Source organism: Carica papaya, chromosome 1 (assembly GCF_054855325.1).
Source record: "Carica papaya isolate Zhongbai chromosome 1, ASM5485532v1, whole genome shotgun sequence".
Classification (NCBI taxonomy): Eukaryota; Viridiplantae; Streptophyta; class Magnoliopsida; order Brassicales; family Caricaceae; genus Carica; species Carica papaya.
The window spans coordinates 5,224,104-5,248,412 of record NC_142309.1 but is presented as its reverse complement, the minus strand read 5'-3'; the positions used below and the strand labels follow the sequence as shown (position 1 = coordinate 5,248,412).

General features: G+C 35.7%; 4 protein-coding genes across 7 annotated transcripts; 2 read left to right on the top strand and 2 right to left on the bottom strand.

The window, feature by feature from the left end:
- Window positions 1–184: 184 nt before the first annotated feature.
- Window positions 185–3,892, top strand: MEE21 (PIN domain-like family protein). Its single transcript, XM_022039965.2, has 7 exons — window positions 185–516; window positions 1,237–1,478; window positions 1,616–1,696; window positions 1,838–1,958; window positions 2,151–2,456; window positions 2,785–2,850; window positions 3,619–3,892. Exons 2-7 carry the CDS (start codon window positions 1,288–1,290, stop codon window positions 3,706–3,708), a joined length of 855 nt encoding a protein of 284 aa, XP_021895657.2. The 5' UTR covers window positions 185–516; window positions 1,237–1,287; the 3' UTR covers window positions 3,709–3,892.
- Window positions 3,893–6,845: 2,953 nt separating this feature from the next.
- LOC110812994 (LRR receptor-like serine/threonine-protein kinase RPK2) lies at window positions 6,846–11,081 on the top strand. 2 transcript variants are annotated; one of them, XM_088216164.1, is made up of 3 exons: window positions 6,846–10,212; window positions 10,605–10,689; window positions 10,796–11,081. In XM_088216164.1, exon 1 carries the CDS (start codon window positions 6,846–6,848, stop codon window positions 10,140–10,142), a length of 3,297 nt encoding a protein of 1,098 aa, XP_088072290.1. In that variant the 3' UTR covers window positions 10,143–10,212; window positions 10,605–10,689; window positions 10,796–11,081. The 2 variants fall into 2 exon arrangements, with proteins under 2 accessions (XP_088072290.1, XP_088072289.1); XM_088216163.1 differs by having other exon boundaries at window positions 10,605–10,701.
- A 60-nt stretch (window positions 11,082–11,141) lies between these two features.
- LOC110812981 (uncharacterized) lies at window positions 11,142–17,015 on the bottom strand. 2 transcript variants are annotated; one of them, XM_022039961.2, is made up of 15 exons: window positions 16,274–17,015; window positions 15,925–16,019; window positions 15,721–15,834; window positions 15,513–15,617; window positions 15,262–15,333; window positions 15,027–15,139; window positions 14,637–14,768; window positions 14,140–14,208; window positions 13,739–13,826; window positions 13,567–13,638; window positions 13,386–13,486; window positions 12,504–12,621; window positions 12,098–12,157; window positions 11,855–11,968; window positions 11,142–11,533 (listed from the first exon to the last, which is right to left on the bottom strand). In XM_022039961.2, the coding sequence occupies exons 1-15, from the start codon at window positions 16,644–16,646 to the stop codon at window positions 11,330–11,332; spliced, it is 1,830 nt and encodes a 609-aa protein (XP_021895653.1). In that variant the 5' UTR covers window positions 16,647–17,015; the 3' UTR covers window positions 11,142–11,329. The 2 variants fall into 2 exon arrangements, with proteins under 2 accessions (XP_021895653.1, XP_088072299.1); XM_088216173.1 differs by lacking the exons at window positions 13,386–13,486; window positions 13,567–13,638; window positions 13,739–13,826.
- Window positions 17,016–17,614: 599 nt separating this feature from the next.
- Window positions 17,615–23,759, bottom strand: LOC110813068 (uncharacterized). 2 transcript variants are annotated; one of them, XM_022040064.2, is made up of 16 exons: window positions 23,392–23,759; window positions 22,976–23,070; window positions 22,761–22,874; window positions 22,160–22,264; window positions 21,948–22,019; window positions 21,313–21,425; window positions 20,861–20,995; window positions 20,075–20,143; window positions 19,677–19,764; window positions 19,504–19,575; window positions 19,281–19,381; window positions 18,875–18,992; window positions 18,674–18,733; window positions 18,441–18,551; window positions 18,088–18,210; window positions 17,615–18,007 (listed from the first exon to the last, which is right to left on the bottom strand). In XM_022040064.2, exons 1-15 carry the CDS (start codon window positions 23,519–23,521, stop codon window positions 18,103–18,105), a joined length of 1,491 nt encoding a protein of 496 aa, XP_021895756.1. In that variant the 5' UTR covers window positions 23,522–23,759; the 3' UTR covers window positions 17,615–18,007; window positions 18,088–18,102. The 2 variants fall into 2 exon arrangements, with proteins under 2 accessions (XP_021895756.1, XP_021895755.1); XM_022040063.2 differs by having other exon boundaries at window positions 17,615–18,018; window positions 23,392–23,758.
- Between the last annotated feature and the right edge of the window lie 550 nt (window positions 23,760–24,309).

The following is a 24,309-nucleotide window of genomic DNA, read 5'->3' as shown; positions in this document are numbered from 1 at the left end:
TATTATTATTATTGGTAAATACTTGTTACAAAATCATGTGAGAGTTTCTTAAAAGAAAACAAAAAAAATATATATATCCGTAAAATGTCAAATGTAAAGCCCAAAAGCAAAACGTTTGAAAATAACCCGACCCGTCCAAATTAAATTTAAACCCTAAAACCCTCAATCTAAATCTTTTGCAATAAATTAAAGAAAAAAAGAAACCAGGCATGTTAGCATCTCCCGGACCCTCATCTCTCTCTCTCTCTCTCGGTTAGCACTCGGCAATCCGCGCACTCAGCCATATGCACCCTCACAGGAGGCTACAGTAGTTTTCCGTTCTCTATCATTCTGTATCTATCTACCACTCGCGTTTGGTTCAACCACAGGCAGACCCACACCTTTGCCTTCCTCTGTCTCTCTCGGCACATAACCAGTTGCACCGGTGCACCAGCGTTTCAACTCTCGTGAACCCTTTTTTTGTCGTCCAGTGTGCAGTTGCCTCCTTACCCTCAGCCTGTCACCTTCACCTCAGTGGTATGAGCAGTGCCGGCGGTTTTCGTTCTAAAGTTTGTGGTTTTTATTTATTCAAGTGTTTTGGAGTTTTGGAATATGTTACGACGATTCTTTTTCTTTTGGGTAAATTGTAGTTTTCTAGTTTTTTTGGACTATATTGTGTATAATTTAGGACTATTTTAATTAAATGTTAATTTTGTAGAATGGTGATCTGAATAGAACGGGGAAAAGATAAAGATTTGAAGAAAACTAGTATGCTAATTTTGTGTTAATTTCATTATTTTCAATTCAATTTGTTCAAATAGACGTAGAAATTCATAATTCTAAGATGACGGTGGAGTTAGTTTAGTTATGAATCAAACGTAAAGATTCTGATTACATTCCACATATCAAATAACTATTCTGATACAGACTAGCAACTCCACTAGTAGTGGTAGTTTGTTCAATGATTTGGAATTTGGTTTATATGTATAAGGGAAAAATGTTAACCATACTTAACTACGAATAACCAAATTAACATCTTCAGAAAAGAGAGGACAAGAAAACATGTTGAACCAAACAAGACTGACCAGTCAGTCTGGTCTTCGGTCCATGTGGAACCCAAGAAAATCAGGCCATCCAAAATGATCCAGTCTTAGACCGATGGACACCTTAGCTGCTATACATCCTTTTCAGGCATTGCAGCAGTTACCTCTTATTTCTGACTCATGCTTCTAATTGTATTCTCTGCCATTGTTGCAGGTGGAGTAATTTGTTCCTCAAAAAAATTTGAACATATTTTGAAGGGTAAAGATGAGGGTGAAGAAGCAGAAGAGACACAGGAGGATAATAAGATTCTATACAGTGTGCTTTGGGTTTAGGCAACCATACAAGGTGCTTTGCGACGGCACCTTTGTGCATCACCTTCTTGTTAATCAAATTACTCCTGCTGACACTGCACTCTCTAATATCCTCAGTGGTCCTGTCAAGCTCTTCACCACCAGGTTCTGTCTTCTCTCTAGTCCAATTTTTGGGCAATGAATTTCTTGTTCACTCTCTTTATTGTTTCTTTTCATATGTGTATACTTATAGATGCCTATGTATATATTGTGTGGCTTAAAATTTTAGTTTCTGTATAAAGGTGTGTTCTTGCGGAGTTGAAAAGACTTGGTAGCTCCCACTCTGAGTCCCTTGATGCAGCTCATAAGCTTGCTGCTGCAAGGTCAGTTGCTTCTCTACTGGAAGAAACTTGAAATTCTGGTTTATCTGGTTGTTTATACGATTGGATTTTTGGAAGTACTTATGCAGTAAAGTTTTAAATTCTCTTCTTTTTTCCCCCCTTCCAAATAACCTCATGTTTCAGATGCGATCATGAGAAGGTAAAAAGTGCAGATGCATGCATCATGGAGGTTATTGGAGAAAGTAACTCTGAACACTTTTTTGTTGCTACCCAGGACACTAATCTGCGGAAGAAGTTGCAAGAGGTTAGTGAGCTAAAATGTCTGTTGGTTGCCAATCCTTGTTTCCTTCTGTCTCCCATATCTCATTGCATTGTAGTTCGAGTCTTTGAAGTAATGGACTGGGTATTGGGTTGTGGTGTAAAATTGCTTTTCTTAGACTAAATTCATCTACCTGAAGGTGCAAATGTGGTTAATCGATAGCTCATCTTTGTGCAGGTGCCTGGTGTTCCTCTCGTATTTGGTCTGAGAAATGCCCTTTTCCTTGAGCAACCATCTGCATTTCAACACCAGTATGCCAAAACCTCTGAGGAAGAGCGCCTCCATATGACTAAATCAGAATATAAGATGTTGGAGAAAAGGACCAAGAAGATACTGACAACTGATGATGAAGGGGACTTGTCTGATAAAAATGAAGGTTCAGGAGATCAAAGTGTAAGGAAGGAGGCTGTAATTAGACCAAGAACTGGAAAAAGGGAAATAGGTGTGAAGGATAGAGTTCAATTTAAGAGAAAGAAAGCCAAGGTATAATTTTTTGCTTTTGTGAGCCTTATTGGTTGACTATTTCTTTTTTCTTTGTCCTTTAGCTCTTTGACATGTTATCTACTTCATTGGATTCTTATGAGTATTGTGCTTATTATGATTTTAATCGTCTTGTTTTTTTGGGGGAATCTGGTACTTAATTTCTCTTGTGTTTCCTTCATTGGGTAGTATGAAAATTAGTTGATGTCAAGGCTATGGACAAATCATTTTATGCATATTGAGATTTTGGATATTTTGCTTTAGTTCTTTTTAGAGGGAAGTTAAACATCTTGGAGCCTCCTGTGTCTGACATTATCCTTGAATTTTGCAGGGACCGAATCCACTTTCATGTAAAAAGAAAAAGAATCACGAAAACCAAAATCCTGTCTTTGGCAAGGTGAGCTTGTAATAGAATGGCTTGTCAATTTCTTCTATGGTCTGGCCACACAATGGAGGGCAAATGGCACCAGAAGCTGGACTTGACATTTAAATGCATTTCTTTTGATCTTTTCTTATAATTACTTCAACATATAAGCTTTAAATTTTATTGGTGTTAAGAGTAGTAGGGTTGGTTATGTAAAGCATTTGATGCCAACTAAGTTTTTCCTGATAGTTAATAATACCTTTATACGTGTTCTTTCAGAAAAACTAAATTTTTCCTGAAATCTGGAGTTGTATATCGTAAGCTTAACAAAAGATATATGTTTGCCAACTCTATTGAATGTTGCAGAATTTAATTTAGGGTTCTTTGAAGTTGTGGTTTTGGCAGAACGGATAAATATGGCATGCTTGCAAAATGAGTCCAAATGTTTGCTTGTAGGGACTGATAAGCTCCTTAAGTCACTGCAAGGAAGCAATGTCATGTTATAGATTCAATTGGTGTAACTATTTACTAAAAATATAGTACAATTTAGAAGAAAATTTTGTGGAAGTATGTTTCTCTGTCCTATCAGATATGCTGAATGTCAATCTTCCTTTTTCCATTAAATCATATATTTCTTTATTAACATGCTTTTGGCACTATATACAATAACACTTTTTTTTTAACCTTAGTAATTGTGTAGTACTAAAAAAGTACAGTGGCTTGTAAAAATTCTTCTCCCACTGTTTGCCTTGTTTGATGGATATTCTTTGAATTGAGAGTGGAGTTTTTTCTTCCTCGCAGGGAAAAAGGGATGGGGATAATACTGTGAGAAGTAGGAGCAGGAAAAGGAAGAGACACGAAGGCAAAAAAGAGGCAGAAACCAATTCCTAATGTTTGAGGATTTAGGATAAGGTGAGAGAATTGAAAAAACAATGAATTGTGATAGAATTGGGAAAAGCAAATGAGGTCTGGCTTTTTTAAGCTTATTGGAATTGTATCCTTTACTGTCTCATAAGATCTGCCAGCTGACAGTTTTGTGATTTAGTAGAAATGGTGTCTCATTGTTTTATCTTTATATGTCTCGAACATTATATTTTTTCTTCATGCTTCTGGAATCACGACCAACTGTTCCTTAAAAACCTCTGTTGTGGTTTTAGTCCAACTTATGAATAATTGGACTTACATGGTGGGGCTAACTGGCTGGTCGCTGTAGCTGCTTTGCCATGTTGCAAACTGGCTTGAGTTGTTCCCGTGACATGAGCAAGTGCTATAGAGAGTGTCTCGTGTCATTACAATTAAAGTTGGCCCAGGGAAAAGTGAAGTTCCCTTCTTGAGGAGAGCCGTTGACGATGATGTGGATAGCATCATCCTAAATGGATTTCCAGACATCTTTATACATTGTCCGTTGTGGTGCTGCTGTTCATGATCCCACTCCTTTTCATGTCTCCACTTTCTACCCATTATGAATCATAACCACGGTTTGGGCATGCATAAATTGAATTTTAATAGTCAAAAGGGTATTTAGAGTTTTCAATGGTGCTGTATATGACGGACAAGACTGTGTTCCTGAAGAATTTCAATCTGTACGTTGGGAGAAGAACATTGTATGTTTTGATCATGACAATGAGCAATTATTAATCCATACTTAACCCCCTTGTTAACGAGACATATATACACATGAAGCATATTTACACTATAAATGTCCCACTGTAGTTTGAGAAAATAATTGAATGCACTTTCTCCCCTGTTTTTCCTTTGGCTTCAGGAAGAAGGTTCTTCTGTTCTATCGTGCATTGGAGGTACTCTCTCCAGATAATCTTTTAACATTTCACAGTATTCCACATTTGATCTCGTTATACAAGTGAAGAAATAAAGATTTCAGACTTGTCATCTTAAACTCCAATTATTGGCCTGTATAATTTATGACAATTTTGGTCCTATCATGTTCCTTAAGATTGCAATGTGTTTGGCTAATCCTTAGAGTTGATGGAAAATTGAAGTTCGAGTATCAGTTCCTTCAATGGTAAAATCTTTCAGGATCCATTTGGGGAGGGAGGAAGGAAGAAGTGAAGAACGAGGGAGGGGAAAAAATCTTTTACTTTTGATTCTACTGCTTCTGTGGGATTTATCTTTTCATAATTAATTTAATGATAATTTTTCCAATGAAAGCAAAAAAAAAAAAATAATAAAAAAAAAACTAGTAACTCAAAAGTGGGAAATTACTAATTTACTGTAAGAATAAAATTACTCACCTGCCTGTTCATTTATGATTTAATTGAACATATATTTGTAATTATCATGAAAATACAAAATTACAATCATTTTCTTAGTAAATGAAATTAGACAACAGAGGCGGCCCATGTTTCCACTTGTATTATAATTTCTTTTTAGAAAAAAAAATGAAATTTCTCGTTTATGAGGAGTTTTAATTAATTTGATTTTTTTTATATAAAAAAACAAAAGACTGACAGGTGACAGACATTCAGCCAGATTCATGGCTAAATAGTGGCTTATGTCCCCCTCCCCCCCAAGGAAATGCTCCCAACTTTCCTCCGTCCGAGTTAGGAATCAACCCATTACCAATGTCATCTCCTTCCTGCTCCTTATTTACTATTCATTATATATATATATATATATATATATATATATATCTCTGTCTCAATATCTATATATTTCAAAAAATAATAATAAAAAAATACTTAGTACCCAAAAAGTTGGTGAAATCATATATATGTATTACATAGTAGATTTAATTTAATTGATATTGGATGGAGGTCATACAGACTCGCGTATGGGTACGGGAGAGCTTTTTTATGAAAAGTGAGGGATCTTTTTGCCTTCAATAATTCTTTATGTTCTGTGCACACACACACACACACATATAAAGAAAAAGCATTAAAAGATCATAAGCTTTTTTTATGTCTAAGTTAGAAAGCATTATTTATATATATAATATATATATGCTCGGACCCATGTGTAATATAGTTATCTATATAGATTTGATAAAAAGAAATTTGAACTAACTTTCAAATGTTCACACATTATGTCCCTACGAACATATTATCGTCTTCCGGGTGGGCATGAAACCCACAACGCTAATTTTAAGAGGGTTGATCCAGACACGTGAGTCTTTCCTTCCCAGTTTGAAATTAAAAGCTGAGTTGATGTGCTTCCAAGAGTTTCCAGCTATGATCTTCATGCATATAATATTTTAATACAACCTCTCTTACATATATATATGTATATGTATGTATGTATGTATGTACGTACGTAGGTATGGAATTAACCCGCATTTTTTATAAGTTAATCAATTAACTACTGTCATGATTTATGGGTGGCGTATGATTTGAGTTAGGGTGGTTAATGAGGTCTCAATTTCATAATTGTGTTGGGTGATTTCGCAGTTCAAATAGTTTTAAAAGGTTTTTAAACATCATATAATAATTTATGGGATACGTACGAAAGATTAGTTTACTCATCACAGAAGCAACCTTTGAGTAGTTTTCAACATATTAATTTATAAACATCATCATCATACTTTTTTTACAAATCAGAGGAATTCAATTCGTACAAGTACAGAATGAATATAAGCTTTACGAGTTCCACACACTCCTGCGTATGCAATATGCATAATAAACGTGCAGGGGTATGTGGGTAATAAAGATTTTGGGATTCAGAATTCAATAATTGAATTTTTTTTTTTTAAAAATAATAATAATAATAATGAGGTTAGATGGAATATATGGTAAGGTGTTTTGCATGTGACGAACAACAAACAACGGTAGCTATGATTCCCGTCACTCGCGCCGGCTCCTCTGTCTCTGCTCCCCTCTTCGTCTTTTCTTTCTTAATAATTAATTAATCTCATTAATGACTCTCTGATTAATCTCCTCTCTTCTTCTTCTTCCTTTATCTATTCTCTTTTCCTGCCATTTTCTCTTGTTTTTCTTAGATAAATTTACTACCATTAAGTCTTTAACATCGAACATCAAATACTCCAATTAAGGAAAGACCGACCCAGGTAAGAAATGCTGCCATTCTTCTTTGACTCCAAATGGGCGTTTCCTTTCGCTCTTTCTTCTCACTGCCACTACCCTTTTCGCCCACTATTTTCCCATCTCTCTTCGTTCCGAGCTCAGGCCAACTTTTTTCAGCTGCATATAAAATATTGTAGAATAGTAATGGCGGTTTTTTGGTTTCTTTTCTTCTCCTTCACTTTCGCATTCTCTCACGCTGATACAACCGCCATTTCAGCTGACCTGCTCTCTCTCCTTAGCTTCAAGTCCTCCATTTCTCGCGATCCTTCCACTCTCCTCTCTAACTGGAACTTAACTGTCAACCACTGCACCTGGAACGGCGTTACCTGTCACCACCTCTCCGGCAGAGTAACCGCTCTCAACTTCTCCTTCAGCGTCTCGTCATCCCGGGCTCTCTATGGGACACTCAAGGAGTCAATCGGGAACTTGACGGAGCTCCGAGCTTTATCCTTAGCTAACAATGGGTTCTCCGGGGAGATCCCCGCAAATATCGGCCAGCTCCAGTTCCTGGAGGTTTTGGAGCTTCAAGGTAGCAACTTCTCCGGTCACATTCCTTACCAGATAAGCTATCTGCAATCTCTTCGACTGCTTAACTTGTCTCGTAATTCGCTCTCTGGTTCTATACCCGATAAGCTGATTGGCAATGGAGGGTTGAGAGTTATCGATTTGTCGTATAATCTTCTTTCCGGTGAGATTAGGATCGACGTTAACAGTAAATGCGAGTTCTTACATCACTTAAAGCTCTCTTACAACTTTCTGGTGGGGAACATCCCACCTGAGATCGGGAAATGCGAGAATCTAAGAACCCTTTTGCTTGATTGGAACATTCTTGAAGGTCGTATTCCGGCGGAGATTGGCCGAATATCGGAGCTCAGAGTGCTAGACGTTTCAAGAAATAGCCTTACTGATAGGATCCCAAGGGAGCTAGGGAATTGCAGGAAGCTCGCCATCGTCGTTTTGACCAATTTAGTTGATGAGAGTGGGTTGATTTCCACAGATACTTCAAGGTTGGAGTTCAATGCTTTTGATGGGGGTGTACCTCATGAGCTGCTGTTACTTCCTGGTTTAGAGATTTTGTGGGCGCCCCGTGCCAATCTTGGTGGAAGGCTGCCTGCTAATTGGAGCAATTCTTGTTCCTTGAAAGTTCTCAATTTGGGTCAGAACTATATTGATGGTGTTGTGCCCGAGAATCTGGGTTTGTGTAAGAATCTTACCTTCTTGGATCTTAGTTCCAATAACTTGTTGGGGTACCTTCCCTCAGCTTTGCAAGTTCCTTGCATGGCTTACTTCAACATTAGTAGAAACAACATCACGGGCTTCCTTCCCAGATTTGGGAAAGCGATTTGTGAAACTAACTATAGCTTCTTCTCTTATGGACTCCAGGAGATAGAGACTTCTTATACTGACGTTCGTTTCTGGGGTTCTCAGGTTAGAGTCTTTGGATCACTAACGGGTGACATTGATGACCCTGTCATTTCCCATGATTTTAGTTGGAATAGGTTTATTGGTTCAATACCTTTATTCTCAGTAGGCGATGGGATCTTGGTTAATAGTCATGCATTGTCTTATAGATTGTTGCTCAATAATAATATGCTTAATGGGTCACTTCAAGCTGATCTGCTTTCAAAATGTGATGATATGGTGAGTTTCTCAGTTAATTTAAGTGCAAACCAGATATCAGGTGAGATTCATGAGGTGTTACCTCTTGGCTGTATGAAGCTAATCGAACTTGAGGCAGCAGAAAATCAGATACATGGATTGGTTCCTCCTGATATTGACAAGTTGAAGATGCTTCAACGGCTGAACTTAAGGGGAAACAGACTGTCTGGAGCTCTCCCTGGTCAGTTTGGACTTTTGAAAAATCTGAAATGGGTTTTTCTTGGAGGGAACAGTTTAACTGGAGAAATTCCTTCTCAAATTGGCCAGTTGGATTCTCTTATTGTTTTAGATCTTTCTCATAATGCTCTAACAGGATACATCCCTGCAAACTTGACAAATGCAAAAAATCTTAAAGTTGTGTTACTAGACCACAATAAGCTTTATGGTGAAGTGCCTTCGTCGTTTTCCTCACTTTCCGATCTTTCTATACTGGATGTTTCCTACAATAACCTCTCTGGTCACATACCTCAACTTCAGCATCAGGATGACTGTGGTTTCTTCAAAGGAAATAGATATTTGGATCCTTGCCCTGAACAATCCTCTGCTTCATCCACACTTCCAGTCCCACTTGACATTCAGAAGCAACGGCGTCAGAGAAAATTGAAATATCTTGTAGTGGCAGTTGCAACCTCTTCTGTCATTGTGCTTTGCATACTCCTATTGGTAGTTGTCATCATTTTTCTTCGAAAGAGAAAGTTTGGCAGACTTGCCAGCCTAAGAGGAAAAACGTTGGTGACCTTTGCAGATGCTCCAGTTGAACTGGATTATGATAGTGTGGTTAGAGCTACAGGAAATTTCAGCATCCGGAACTTAATTGGTACAGGTGGCTTTGGGTCAACTTATAAAGCAGAACTGATCCCAGGTTACTTAGTTGCAGTGAAGAGGTTGTCCATTGGTCGATTTCAAGGCCTTCAACAATTTGATGCAGAGATAAGAACGCTAGGAAGAATTCGACATAAGAATCTTGTAACCCTAATTGGGTGTTATGTTGGGGAAGCTGAAATGTTTTTAATCTATAATTATCTTTCTGGTGGAAACCTTGAAACTTTCATCCATGAAAAATCGGGCAAAAATTCAGAGTGGTCAGTGATTCACAAGATAGCTATGGACATTGCACAAGCTCTTGCTTACCTCCATTATACATGTGTTCCCCGGATTGTTCACCGGGACATCAAGCCTAGTAATATTTTGCTTGATGAAAAGCTTAATGCCTACCTTTCAGACTTTGGATTGGCTAGGCTTTTAGAAGTTTCAGAGACCCATGCCACTACAGATGTAGCAGGCACATTCGGGTATGTGGCACCAGAATATGCAACAACATGCAGGGTTTCTGATAAGGCTGATGTTTATAGCTTCGGAGTTGTGCTATTGGAGCTGATATCAGGGAAAAAGTCCCTTGATCCGTCTTTTTCTGAGTATGGAAATGGGTTCAACATTGTTGCATGGGCCAGGTTGCTGATCAAGGAAGGACGTTCTTCTGAGGTTTTCTCACCAGAATTGTGGGAAGCAGGACCAGAGGAAAATTTATTGGGAATGTTGAGGCTTGCATCAGTCTGCACAGTAGAGATGCTCCCCATTCGTCCATCTATGGATCAGGTACTTGAGACATTGAAGCAGTTGAAACTCTGAGATCATCAAAATTTACTGCAGGCAATATTTAAGCGGGAGCTGCCCGTATCTACAGCATATTATTTGCAAGGTAAGCTCACCCATGTCCAGAAGTTCTTTATGGCATTTCCTGGCCTTACTTCAACGAGATCTTCTAATATTGCTTCTTGGTAAAGAAATAATCTAGGTACACCTTGGTAAAGAGCATGAACGAGCGTTATCATATAATGAATCTTTGATCTGATTGCCCTTAAGTAATGATTAAGGAAGCACTTACATTATCATAGAATGAACCAAAATTGTGCTGCCTGTTCCTGCCAAAGAATTTAGGGGCCCTTTATGGCTTTATTTGTTTACACTTCAATGTGCATGCAAAATATTTTCAGGCCTTACAGCTAATATCAAGAGAGTATGGTTAATATAGTGTAACTACTTGCATGATTAAAAAAAAAAGTGAGCTGACCTTGAAATTTCTTGGTTCAGATTGTTGCAGGCTGCAGCGACCACCTGCTCATGGAATTCATGTGGCTGGTATCCTCACCAAGTGATCCTCCGGGTTCTGGCCGAGGTAGCAGATTAGGTACCATGATCTCATTTCTTTTGGCTGCAATCAATTTTTCTCTAATGCTTGAAATATTTCTCTCATAATGGAATTTTTTGGTTCTTTTATGCAGAACTGATCAAAGACTGATAAGATAGTAAAACAAATGCTCAGCAACTTGATCTGTAGAATGCAAAACCACCGGCTAGTCGGAAATTCGAACCATTTCTGGGCAATGTAGTGGTGATTACTTGCTCAATGTTGCCTGAGTTTTACTAGCACAGTGCTTGTGAATTCAACAACTCCAAGCTAGCCTCTGTAGAAATATTGCATGTAGGCAAAAGAAATTCATTTTTTTGATTCATTTTTCAGTTCTTAAGTTATGGACAATTTAACCTGAAGTGCATTACTGAGATCAATGAGTCAACTTGTTTCAATTTCCAATAATAAGGAGACCATTAGTTAGGAACTGAACCAAATGAATCTAATATGTCAAACAACTTTTGAAAGTACCATATATGAGAGAAGAAAAAGAACAAAAACAATAAGTTTTGGCTTCAGAACAAATATAAACTCTGGATAAATTACAATGTTATGATGCATATTGACAGTTGTTGAAAGAAAATTTCCCAAATTTGCAAGCAGAACAGTTTCATAGAAAATGCTCCTAGAGCAGCAGATTGTCAAATTCATCATCTGCATATTGGATATAATCTTCCTTTTTCTCCTTGAAACTTTTGCTTGCTGACTCAGAAGCCTGCCTTTTCATCTTACCGCCTTGTTTAACCCTAAGGACAACCTCCTCTGTGGTTGTGCCAATGATCTCATTAGCTTGCTTTAGATCCACACATGTGTACATTCCAGTTCTCTCCTGAGGTTCAATTCAATTAAGATTCATTCAGAGGAGGGAAGACACTCCAAATCGACAAAAACATGTGAAGACAGACTGAGAGAAAGGATATGGAGGATTGGGTTTCTCACTTCTGGAATCAACAAAAGGTGCTCATACAAGATACATCTCTTTAATGCTAATCACCTAACTCATGCTTCCAGTCCTTTTGCAGAAAGTTGGTTCTTTCAGTAATTACCAAACAAAGCAATTGGAATACCAGCAATCAAGCGAATTAAAAATAAAAAATTCAACATAGGACAGCCATAGTCTTTGAGAAACAACTGAGAAGACAAGTCTCACCTGAATTACAATTCCTAACTTCTCCAACTTTTGAACAGCATCATCTACATCAAAATTACAGCTCTCACCAAATTCTTCTTTAAGGAGTCTTTCACATTGCTGGTCAAGATCCTCCTTCAGATCATAGTATACTTGTGAGTAAGTAGCACCATATTTATGCATCTTTCGCACCTCAGAATCTTTGTTTTCCCAAATTAAATAGACTAATCTTAACAAAAAAAAAGCAGTGCAGATTATCTGTACCTTACTTGTAGCTTTTACCTGCTCCATCAAAATAAAGAATGAAATGATAACCTCCTTTACCTGCAAATCGACATTATCAGTTCCTAAACATTTTCCCCACACAGTAATTAAGTTAGATTAACCATTATAAGCAAACACCAGCTGAAATACAAAAAATAATAAAAATAAACTGCTACTATTTGAGTTTGACAAAAAGGCTGCAATTGGAACATAATATGTTTCTAGAAATCTATTAACTCTCTCAAGGAATGCCTTCTCTTTTTCATTTTTCTTTTTTTGTTTCCTTATCAACAGAAGGAACTCCCAAGTATGAACTATTATCGAAGTTTTAAATGTTTAAAAAAGATACCAAAACTGAAAGGATGAATAAAGACATTAATAGAGAAAATTCTACCCTGCTACTTACTTCTTGTTGAATCACCTCATCACACAAGTGAAGAAGTGTACCCCTTCCGCTATCCAGCTGTTTGTCATATACAGACCGTGTAATTAGGCTCTGATAGTCAACTAAGTTTCTCTGAAACCTACAGTCAAATCTTAGAAATATTAGTTTTAGTGGTTGAGCATTTGATTCTGACTTATAACGGAGTAAGACACTAGATATCAAAACTAAAAGATATAAGTGTTCGGATGTGAATTCTTTGCCCCAAAATGTCACATAACAGTTATACAAAAGGATAAATCCCCCTCATTGAAATGGATTATTTAGAGTGTACAAACCAGAAATGTTGTAAGAGAATATTTTTCTTATTAGTATAATGTTTTAATCACATATTGAACGACTTACCACAAAAACTTAAACTAACAGGAAAAGATACAACCTACTTTTTATATGTTATCAGACAAGTAGAAATTTTTAGTGTTAGGACATCGACTCAAACTCAAAAAAGTTTGAAGGTCCAAAAGCAAGTAAAGAATGCAAGTCAAATGAAGATTGATGTCCAATATTGGACAAAAGAATGAGTTAGCAAATAATAATGAGGATGGGGTTCCTAAAGCTTTAAGACAAGACCTCTATTTGATACCATCTTGAATAATAGATTGAACCATTTATACCAAAAGCTTAAGTTAATAAAAATGAATCCAATTTACTGTATGTGTTAACACAAAGTAGTGACTATGTCAAGAATGTGGAAGAGAGAAAAACAAAGAAAGGGCTGAATATACATATTTCATTATCAGAAGGCAAGCCATTTGCATAATCATTCATTTTGACAAACTGTTATTCTATATATACATGCATCCAAATTCTCTCAAATAGATTAAAATAATAAAAAAGAAACTTAACGTAAAATATGTTTTAACACAGTAACCAACCACCGTGCTCAGAATAGCAAGGATGATCCGGATGTCAGCTTTAGGGATGCTAAGTGAACTAATCACTGTAACCTGTACGAAAAGTATGATGTGAAAACAATCTTTCACAGTAAAGAACAGCTAGTGGAGTTAAACTTAGGTCAATAACTAACCAGCCCAATTGCAGCAGAAACAAGGAACTTGACCCAGTCTAGTGGAGTTAAACCTGGATTTTTCTTTTCTGGCTGTTAATTGAAAAACTTTCAATACCAGGTTAATACTCAAGTACACATTTCTGAAGGATCATAATATTCAAATAACAGGAAGACAGAGGAAGTGACTCACAAGCACAATTTCCATATCAGCCATCGGGATGTTCCTAAAATGTTTCACATATATATTCCGTTCCATTTCCTTTTTGCTAGGTGCTCTCCTGCATATTTAGTTTCTTTTGAGGAACCAACAATCCATTTCTCATGGTACAATATTGTTTATTTCAAAGAAATAGAAACCAGTAATAACGGTAGAATTATCAACAAAAGAATACTAGAAAAACGTCTCCTGCTTCCTCTAATTTGTAGAGGGCAATATCCTTCCATACAAGAATATGAAACTTCGCATCAACTTTCATATTTGCCTATACTGCTTTTAATTTTTGAGCAGAACAATAACTTCATTCTACACATATAACATAAACTTGGAACTGAAGAAAAAACAACATGGGGAAAGAAGAATGAAACAAATACCTGTAAATGACAATTATTCTACTGAAAGTCGGCTCTTGGATTGTTATCTTTCTTAGCAGATTAGAGATACTGCTCAGGCACAAAGGTATAAGTCAAAACAAGCACTTAAGAAGCACATAGTGAAGAAAACAATTCTGTCAAAATAATTTCCATCATGTTGTATGTAGCCATTCGTTTTATAAATCCAATCAACCATGATTTAGGTAATTAAGGGGATTAAGGAAATTGGAAAGAAATATCATAGTGATACAAATTCAAGGGCTATCGGATTTCTATTCAAAAAATTAGCTATCAGATCCAGATGTAACACAAATATATATACATATATATATTGATTATATCTCAATAGGACGAGTTAAATATGTTCTCATATGAACTAGAAGTTAATCCATGAGGCTATATCAGTATTCTTTGCCAAGGATTTAATCCATGAGAACTTTCATGTTAGCAATGGTACAACAGATAATTCAGTTTGCTGTCAAGAAATCACTTATAACCTGAGGTTGAGTTTCTCTATGCGGATTCGTTCAACATATAAGTCATCTTTTGCTGCATCAATGCTGATCTCAACTGGTTCTGTTGCACCGTTGACATTATGTGTTCTTTTCTTTCCAAAGAGAACTCTTAACCTACATAGCACAATAAAGCCAGAAGTAGGCAAAGATATATAATTTTCATGCCAAGACTTGCAGAGACCAAGATTAATGCTTAAGCAATTCAAATGCACCAAACTTTCAGGAATGACTCCAAAATCAAGGCAAGGTGTATGTTAAAAGTTAATAGGATTAAGGGTTTTTGCAACTATTTTGGTGTACTTATGTCAAAACTGTGCATGATCATATGACTGTGAGAACAAGGTTGTTCAAGTTCCATAGTAAGGAACTTACCCAGTCACTATTAAGAAACATCTCCATATACGCCTAACAATGGTATTCACTTTAGCATTGATAAAGTAAGCAGTCATATGATCAATTCCAAAGCCGCGACGGAAGATTATGTACTAAAAGTAAGAGATAAGCTTGCATCAGACAATTAACAATAAGGACTCCCACTTTTTAATTTTGTTCAGCATAATGTAACCGCACAAGAGGGCAAAAAGTATAAGGCAATTGAGAGCAATACCTTATCACTAAAGTGTGGAAGGTTATCACGAGGATTCTTTGTAAAATACCTTGTAAAAAGCTTCTTGTCAAGCTACACTCACCAAAAAACAGAAACTTGGAATCATCAAATCAGGAGGCAAAGTCTCAACTTTTATGCATGCACATACGGACACACAAAAAGATACCTACACATATGCAGAAACGATCATACACATTAGCATTTAAACATAAAAGAAAAAGAATATGTAGACTGCAAAATCAGTTGTTTGCCTTAGTCTCATCAACTGCTATTGGTAGATTTAGACGGTACTGTGCAGAAAGAGCAACATCAATCTCCTCATCAGTCATCATTTTAAAATTGCTCTTCTCCATTACCTGCATGAAGTGAGAGTTTGGTAAAAACAATTGAAAGATTGTTACAAGCAATCTGCGTTCAATTTGAGTTTGAAGTTTAGTTAAAGAAAAACAGATAAGACACCTCAAACAAGTAGGTGATGAAATTCTGTTCAAGAACATCAATATCTTCAGGAGTTAAGTTCTGCTGCTCCAGTTTGTGAGCCCCATGTACGGGCTCAAAAAGAGCATATAATTGCTGCAAACCCAAAAATTTATGGAAAAGGTATTACAAATAAATCTAAAAAGAAAAATTTCAAACAAAAGGAGAGGACAATCTGGAAAATACCATGAGATCGTCAAAATGTAGATGGTACCAAGCTCGAATTGTGTATTCAACTCTCTGACAGAGCTTTAAGAACTCATCCCGAACAGGCTTTTTTTCTGCAGAATATGCAGACAAATATATCAAATATACATGCATACACACGTATTTTTATATATATAGAAGGCAAGTTAAACCTCGAATACTTTACATGCATGAAAGATAAACGATGGGTGTTCTCAGAGAACATAAAGCAAGCACTCGCGTTCCATCTTTATACTACAGCTAATATTAACAAACGTAGGTTTCTTCTCTTGTGGCAAGGGTTTATTGGCTAAAATGAAAATTAAATCTGCAAGCATTTCAGACTTACCAAGGTGGTTGGCCAAGGCCGTGATAAGCTTGTGCTTGAGAATGGGGATAACAGATTCTCTCTCCAACCTTATCATGTCCTTTTTCTTCCCCATTACTAATATATATATATATATATACACGTATATATGCTTTATAAACAGGGTTTTCCTTCTCTCTTTCTTTTTCTCTTTTGAAGAAGAGGAAGACGAAAAGAAGAGATGATCAGACAGACCGACAAACAAACAAAACAAGAGATTATTCTGAAATCTCTTGTTCAAGGCGTGTCTTTGCTGCCCATTCTCTTCGGCGGGAATTTCTTCTGCGTGGATCAGTAATTGAGAGCCACGTGTCGATATGCCGATTATTTCCCGGGTAAGATTGTTGACTGGCATTTGAAATCTACTTTGGGTATTTTTTTCAACTTGGCCAGGCCGGAAGTTTTGCTATGAAGCTCGAGAGAGTGATATCCGATCGGCGGCGGCCCGCAGCAAAACGAAGAAGTTGACATGAATATTTCCGATCGACTGGGGACGACCCATGTTGCATCGTTCATCAATACAAAACAACAAGATGAAGATACAGAGATATTAAAGGAGAAGTTAAACTACTTTCAAAATTTTTATTTGAAAATCCCGTTCTTTGATTACATCTGGCTCATTTTCAATCGCTTTCAAAGTTCTTGGGATAACAGTATAAATTATCATATCATCTCCTACATTATACTGATTTTGATAACATCATTAATATATCCAAACATAACCTCAAGTCACCTAGAAAGTTTTAACATATATATGAATATATTTTTTTTTTGCCTAAACTATTATTTTAGTATTAAACTATTTATTATTTATCGTATTAGAATTTCCTCTCAAAACTTTTTTTTTTCACTACATTTTAATTTTTAAAATTATAAAATTTTCCAATTTATGATTTTTCATATCATTATGAAAATTTTGATTAAAAAAAAAACTTAACAAGAACAATTAATTTATTTGGTGAAAATGAAAATAAACATTACAAGTAATAAAAAAATAAAAGAAATGCGATTCCCACTTTTAAATTTTTTTAATTCTTACTATTAAATACAAATGATTTATTTTTAAATTCTTATATGTGGATTAAAGTAAGAATAAATAACGTTTGTTATTTTAGTATAATAAATATTAAAAAAAATCATACTTTAGAATAAATTCATAAATTTAATGACTAAATTATATATAAAAAAAAAAAACTAATTTATATGAAAGTAAATAAATAATTTGCACTTTTTCTCATAAATAGTCTACTTTTTTGTTAGCTCAGAAACCAAGCTTGTGTAAACTACCCACTAGAACCCTAATAGAAAAAGCAGTCCATACAATAATACAAACGTCACTGGACGCTTTTCTCATTGCATGTTTATAGCACATTTGTCTGGCTAAAAACATATATATATATATGTAATAACATATTTACATCTCATAATGAACGATAAATCACTTGCCCAAAAAAAAAAAACGTATGTTCACTTAAATACCATAAATCAACTTATAAAAAATAAATTTAACTGACCAATTTTCTCCCACTAAAAAAAACTCAAAAGGACATAAAAACTGACATGCACACGATTCCATACATCAAAAAAGAGAACCAATGCTCCAAAGATCACAGATATTGGCAGATGATTGCAGAGGAAAATGCCAAAATTGAGCAAAACATCCCTTTTGAGACTTCTGATTTGAGTGCGTTTGTCCACAGAATAATGAATAATCTCCTACACTCCAACTGTCAATACATCAGAACTCAGAAATTGGTTTTATACAAACCAAAATTTTAAAGAAAGGATAACTTTACCTTCCCAACACAGCATCACACGGCCACGCCCTGTCTTGACTTGAGGACAAGCTCCTCAGTGGTAGTGCCTATGATCTCGTTAGCTCGTTTCAGCCCAAAACAGAAGTACCGGCCGATAGTATCCTAAAACCACACGTAACTTCATTCAGAGAGAGAAAGAGAGTAGAAACAAGCCTCACGGTTATGGTGGTTTGATGCAATCATTCAAACATCCAATAAATTTTGAAGTTTAATGCAACAAAATATCTTTCTTACAAAATCTTCCGGAAAAAGAAAATAGTCAGTTTCAGATTGCTTTTTCTTTTTTTTTCTCGCAAAATTAATCATGGAGAAATAATGGGTAATTGACTCACCCTAGAAACAATCCCTAGCTTTTCTAACTTGTGAACTGCATCATCTACGTCAAAGTTACAGCTCTCACCAAATTCTTCTTTGATCAGTTCCTCACACCGCAAATCTAGATCCTGTTTCATAATATTGCAAGCTTACAGGTGACTTTACGTGTATTCATAAGACCCATACACAGCACTAAAGAGCACAAACAATAAACTAATGTAGGAAAAGGTGAAAAAGAATGCACGTGCACCTGCCTAGTAGCCTTGCCCTGTTCCATCAATATAAAGAATGAAATAATCACTTCCTTGACCTGCAAGTCATTTGTTAAGGAATGGCAATTTCTCCGATAAAGTTAATTTCAGCATAAGAATATTTCCATATGCACAAACTAAACATGGAAATATCGCTATAATTCTTCTTGACAATAGCATATATCTAGCATGCTACTTACTTCTTGTTGAATTACATCATCACACAAGTGCAAGAGAGTACCCCTTCCACTATCTAGTTGTTTATCGTACATGGATTGCGTAATTAAATTCTGATATGTAGCCAAGTTTTGCTGGAACCTACATGAAGTTAACAAAAATCAAAAATTAAAATAGGTTCTAAATCAATCCAGACTATTAAAAGAGTGAAGGCAACAATTAGTCAACCAGGGACTACGCCTAAGGCATGGCTCAATTCAAGAACCTTTTCTTTAACAGAAAAGATGCTTTATCTGATAAGAAAATAAATTTTGTTATGCAAATACTACCTTTGTTGATCATGGAACCTCAATGTCAAGATGTGTAAGGACAACCAGTATCTATTGATATATATCAATTTAAGGGGAGACTAGTGAGGAAACACTTAACGTGAAGTATGTTTTGGCACAATAACCAATCACTGTAGAAAGCACGGCAATCATGACCCAAAGATCAGCTTTAGGCATCTCAAGTGAACTAAACACTGCAACCTGCAAAGAAAGATAAAGTAAACATAAGCGTGGAATTGGCATAAAGGAACAAGGAATAACGAAGAAAGTGGAAGGAAAAACAAAACATGTAAGAGCACACCAAATGCCATCTAAGTACTAACCAGACCAACTACAGCAGAACCAAGAAACTTGACCCAGTCCATTGGAGTCAATCCTGGATTTTTCTTCTCGGGCTGTCAAAGTTTTCAAATAGACAAGAAAAAAGAAAAATACTTCATGGACCAGGTAATAAGTAGGAACAGAAAATATAGAAGGTAGAAGAAAAAGAACTAACAAGCACTATTTCCATATCAGCCATAGGAATATTTTTGAAATGTTTCACATATATTCCTCGTTCCATATTTGATTTGGTGCTTGCTCGCCTGCAAAATGATCAACCTTCTCGGATGTTAAATACATTATTTTCACTTTCTTCTATAAAGTTACTAGCAAAAACCATCAAATTAGAGAAGATTTCAAGCATTTCCTCCAGAAGATGGAAAGAATTATTGTTTATGTAGCTCGTGAAAATATCATCCATGGAAGTATCTATCACATCAAGAAACTATGAACTATGTGTCCAACCATGCCATAAGTGCAAATACCAAATTGGTTTTGCAGAGAGCACATGGAATGAAGGAAACTGTGGAAAGTAAAATGTTGCCAACTTTGTGAAGCAGAAAAAGAATGCACCTGTATACAACAATTATCCTATCAAAAGTAGGTTCTTGTATTGTGACCTTGCCCAGCAAATTCCAGAAACTACAATACCCAAAAAAAAAGGTCATTAAACAGCAGATATGAGAAAAAAACGACAAAAAAAATCATAATTTAGAGAGGAAGCGATGCTAGATTCTCTATATTTTTGTTAAATGTGAATAAGCATTACAACTTACAAATGACATTCTTGCATTAGCCAATTGCTACAAGAGCAAACACAAAAAAATGGAGCCTCCAACATTGGTAACACAACTATTGAGCTCTAATTTTTAGCTGAAATATAGCTCACAACATTTCAGAAGATTTGCGTGTTGCCTTTCGCAAATTATGGGAGATACATGGATTGTTGCATGAGTGACCACATGAATGACAAATAGATACAAAAAGACAAAAGCATGCCAGTGTCAATGTGGTTAAAAACCAATTGAACCAAGAGTTCAATAAACATAATTAGATCAGAGTTACTTGCAGCAAATCAAATAAAAAAATTGTAATTATGACAGCCATGGATTATTCATCATATCCAATTATCAACATCTCAAAGGCAAACTGATTATAATAGACATGCAAAGAAACCAGTGTATGGGGCATAAATATACTATTAGAATTATAAGTTTTAATTGCCTCTAACTGTTTGGTAAACCAAATTTGTAGTGGAAAGGACTAATATACACACAAGCATATATACTCATACAGTATCAGCCTTTCTATTCTATTTAAGACCACAATCAACGAAAATTGAAACATGTCTTGTGCAACCTGAGTTCCATATTTTCAAGGCGGATCCGTTCAACATATAAGTCATCATCATTTGATTCAGAGATAATTTCATCATCCTTTTTTGGATCTTTCCTATGGTGTCGACGTGAATTTTTGGAGAAAAGTTTTCCTAACCTGCAAGCAACAAAATCCTTATCAGGATTAAATGAAGGAATTCGTGAAGCATGTTAAGGGCCCACATAATAGAAGGCAATTACTCGGGCTATATAATTTCTGCTGAATTGTAAATTTGATTTTTACAGACCATAAATAATGTAACACTAAATTTATAAGCATTGCCAATGACTAACTCATGCAAGTGATTAGATAATGCAATGCACTAGGCTACATGAAAGTTTTAACAACTCTTAAGTTAAGGTTTCCCCAAACTTGATCTTCAGATTCAACTTCTGTAAACTTTGAGGTAAATTACATGGCTTAGAGAAGCTTACCGGGTCACTCTTAAAAGAAATGCCCAAAATCTTGCAATGATCATATCGACTTTCTCCATGAAAAAGAAATCTGTTGTCCGATCAATTCCAATGCCACGTCGGAAAATAATATACTAAGAACAAAAGCATACCACTGATTAGGTTTCTTGAAAGGGAAAAGATAAAAGTAGATGAAACATGATCCAGATTTTCTTGAGATAAGGAGGGGGAGGTTTCTCCATTAAAAGACCAGGGATCCAGGAGATTGCACAAACATAGGATGCCAGAGTTAGACCTTAGAATTGAATTGAGCAAGCATGCCGGAGTCAAATTTTACAATGAATTTCAAATTCAAAACATTTGAATAACGTTAACCTCCTAAACTACCAACTAACCCTTAGTAAAAATTAACATGAATGAAAAAATACATCCAGCCAAAAAAACATCTGTCAAAAATTGAAAAGGATCAAGATCAGCGACAGAAGTCACAGATCTTCCTGCTAATTAAGCCATTTTTATGCAAGGGACAAACCCCTCCAGTCTGCCATATTGCTTGATGGAGGTCTTATGCAAACAGAGAATAAGGTACCTATTGCTTGCAATATCTTGTACTAGAACTAAGCATGCAATCCTTTATGCTATACTCAAAATGGTACCTTATCAGCAAAATCTGGAAGATTTTCATGAGGATGTGCAGCAAAAAATGTCTTCAACAGCTTCTTGTCCAGCTGTGCTAATAAAGAATGGAATTTAGGGTTAAAATTCAAAGAGCACAGGGAAACACAAAAAAAGATATTCAAGTTTTATGCGTTGATAGGTAATTATGTAGGCATCCCACAGATTCATTTATGCAACTGTCTTTACAAACCTTAGACTCATCAACCATGATAGGAAGATTCAGAAGGTACTGCCCTGAAAGTGCAACATCAATCTCCTCATTTGTTGTTATTTTGAAGTTGCTCTTCTCCATCACCTGTATGGGAAAAGAATATTCTAGTAATTTGCAGTCAAAGTCAGTCACACCATTTGATTACCTCCTATCCTACCACAGAGTCACAAATTTTTTCAAGATTGCTCAACAATACAATATAATTTCCCTTCAGGTTCACAGGATAACAAAACTCAAAGAAACTATGCTAACCAAGTTATTATCTTTACCTCCAAAAACATCAATCATAACTGTGTTATCCCAATCCTTGCCAACTTTCATCAGACAGCAGTCAAGATTTTTGTTCAGGTGGGATCATTCCAAAAAGGGGCTTAGATATACATTGGCAGAAACACAATTAAAGAATTGCATTTTCCCAATGAATTATTGCATATATATATATGTGTGTATATCATTTACAATTGGAAAGTTCATGGAAGCAATGGTATCTTGAAGTGCCTCAAGTAAGTGAAATAGTGTCATTTCGGTTCCATTAAACATCCAAATACACGCTAGAGATCATGCAATTAGGCCATATTACCTGAAACAAGTAAGTAAGAAAATTCTGCTCGAGTATATCAATTTCTTCTGGAGATAAATTCTGCTGCTGGATCTTTTGAGCTCCATGTACCGGATCAAAGAGAGAGTACAGTTGCTGCAAACACCGTATTCAACAGAAGATGGGACACTTTTAACATATCAAAATTACGCATTCTGGCAAGAGGACGGAAGTAAAAGCTGAAAAAATACAATTACCATCAAATCCTCAAACTGCAGAAGATACCAAGCTCGAATGGTATATTCAATTCTCTTGCAGAACTTCAGAAACTCAGCCCGGTCAGTCGCATGTTCTGCAGAATGTTAAATATATGTATATATTAAAAAGAAACCCGCCCAATGAAGGAGCAACACGTTGCGCGACATGGATAATTAAGTAATAATTGCGTCAAGGTTGTTTTCTTCTATTGAAAAGAAATCAATTAATCATGGGGGGGGGGGGGGGGGGGAGGGGGAAAGGAAGGCAATAGTTATGAACTGTCTGATGATGGAAACTGAAAACACTCTCATACAAAAATAAATTTCACGCCAACAGAAGCAACAAATTTTGAAAATATAAACTTAATAGAGGATCCAAGAGACATGGAATCTACATTACTGGCGAAATAATGTACCTATGAGGTTGGCCAAGGTCATAATAAGCTTCGGCTTGAGAATTGGGATCACAGACTCCCGCTCTAATCGAATCACCTCCTTCTTCTTGTTCTCGTCCATTTGTCCCCGCGGGACTGAATTGCCGTCCATATCAAGCCCTACGCTGTACCTTGGTTCTTCTTTTGTGCTTGCGGTGATGGGAGAAGCAGTAAGAGTTCAGAGAAGATTCAAGAGACGAACACAAGGGTTTGTGACGTTAAGAAAAGAGAAGAAAGAGATTGATTTCATGCTTTGCGAACACGACAGCCACGAGAAGAAGAAACTGGCCCACACAAACACAACCCCAAGCTGATTGCTTCTCTTCCTGGTATTTAATTATCTTCTTTAATTTCCAATTACGATTTTATTAAGCTTCCCTTCTTTAAATCACCAAATGTAACCTCTGCTCATTTCTCTTTGGTAATATACAATTTAGACAAGACAAAATTTATGTTTAGATATTATTAAATATATAAATATTTTTAATTTGTTAAATATATATTTTTAAAAAAAAAATATTGGACAGTTTGTGTAAAATTATATTATTTTAATTTATCAAATAATTTTGATTCATTTTTTAATTTATCTAATACATAACATATTAAAATATTTTATAATCTAAACAATTATTTTAATGGAAATATTTGGAAATAAACTTAAATTTCGTAAATTAGTGAATCGATTAAATTATTATAATCTTTTGAAAAATACACTAATTTGATATTGTGTAAATGGATGGACATCACTTAAAAAAAAAATCACTCAGACTGAAAATTATTATATTAAAAAAGACATAATATAAAATATAAATTAAATTTGTGGTAAATCTGAAAATTCCTTAAAAGGATCTGAATATAAGGGCAAGATTTACCACAGATTGAACAAGCTCACCACATGAG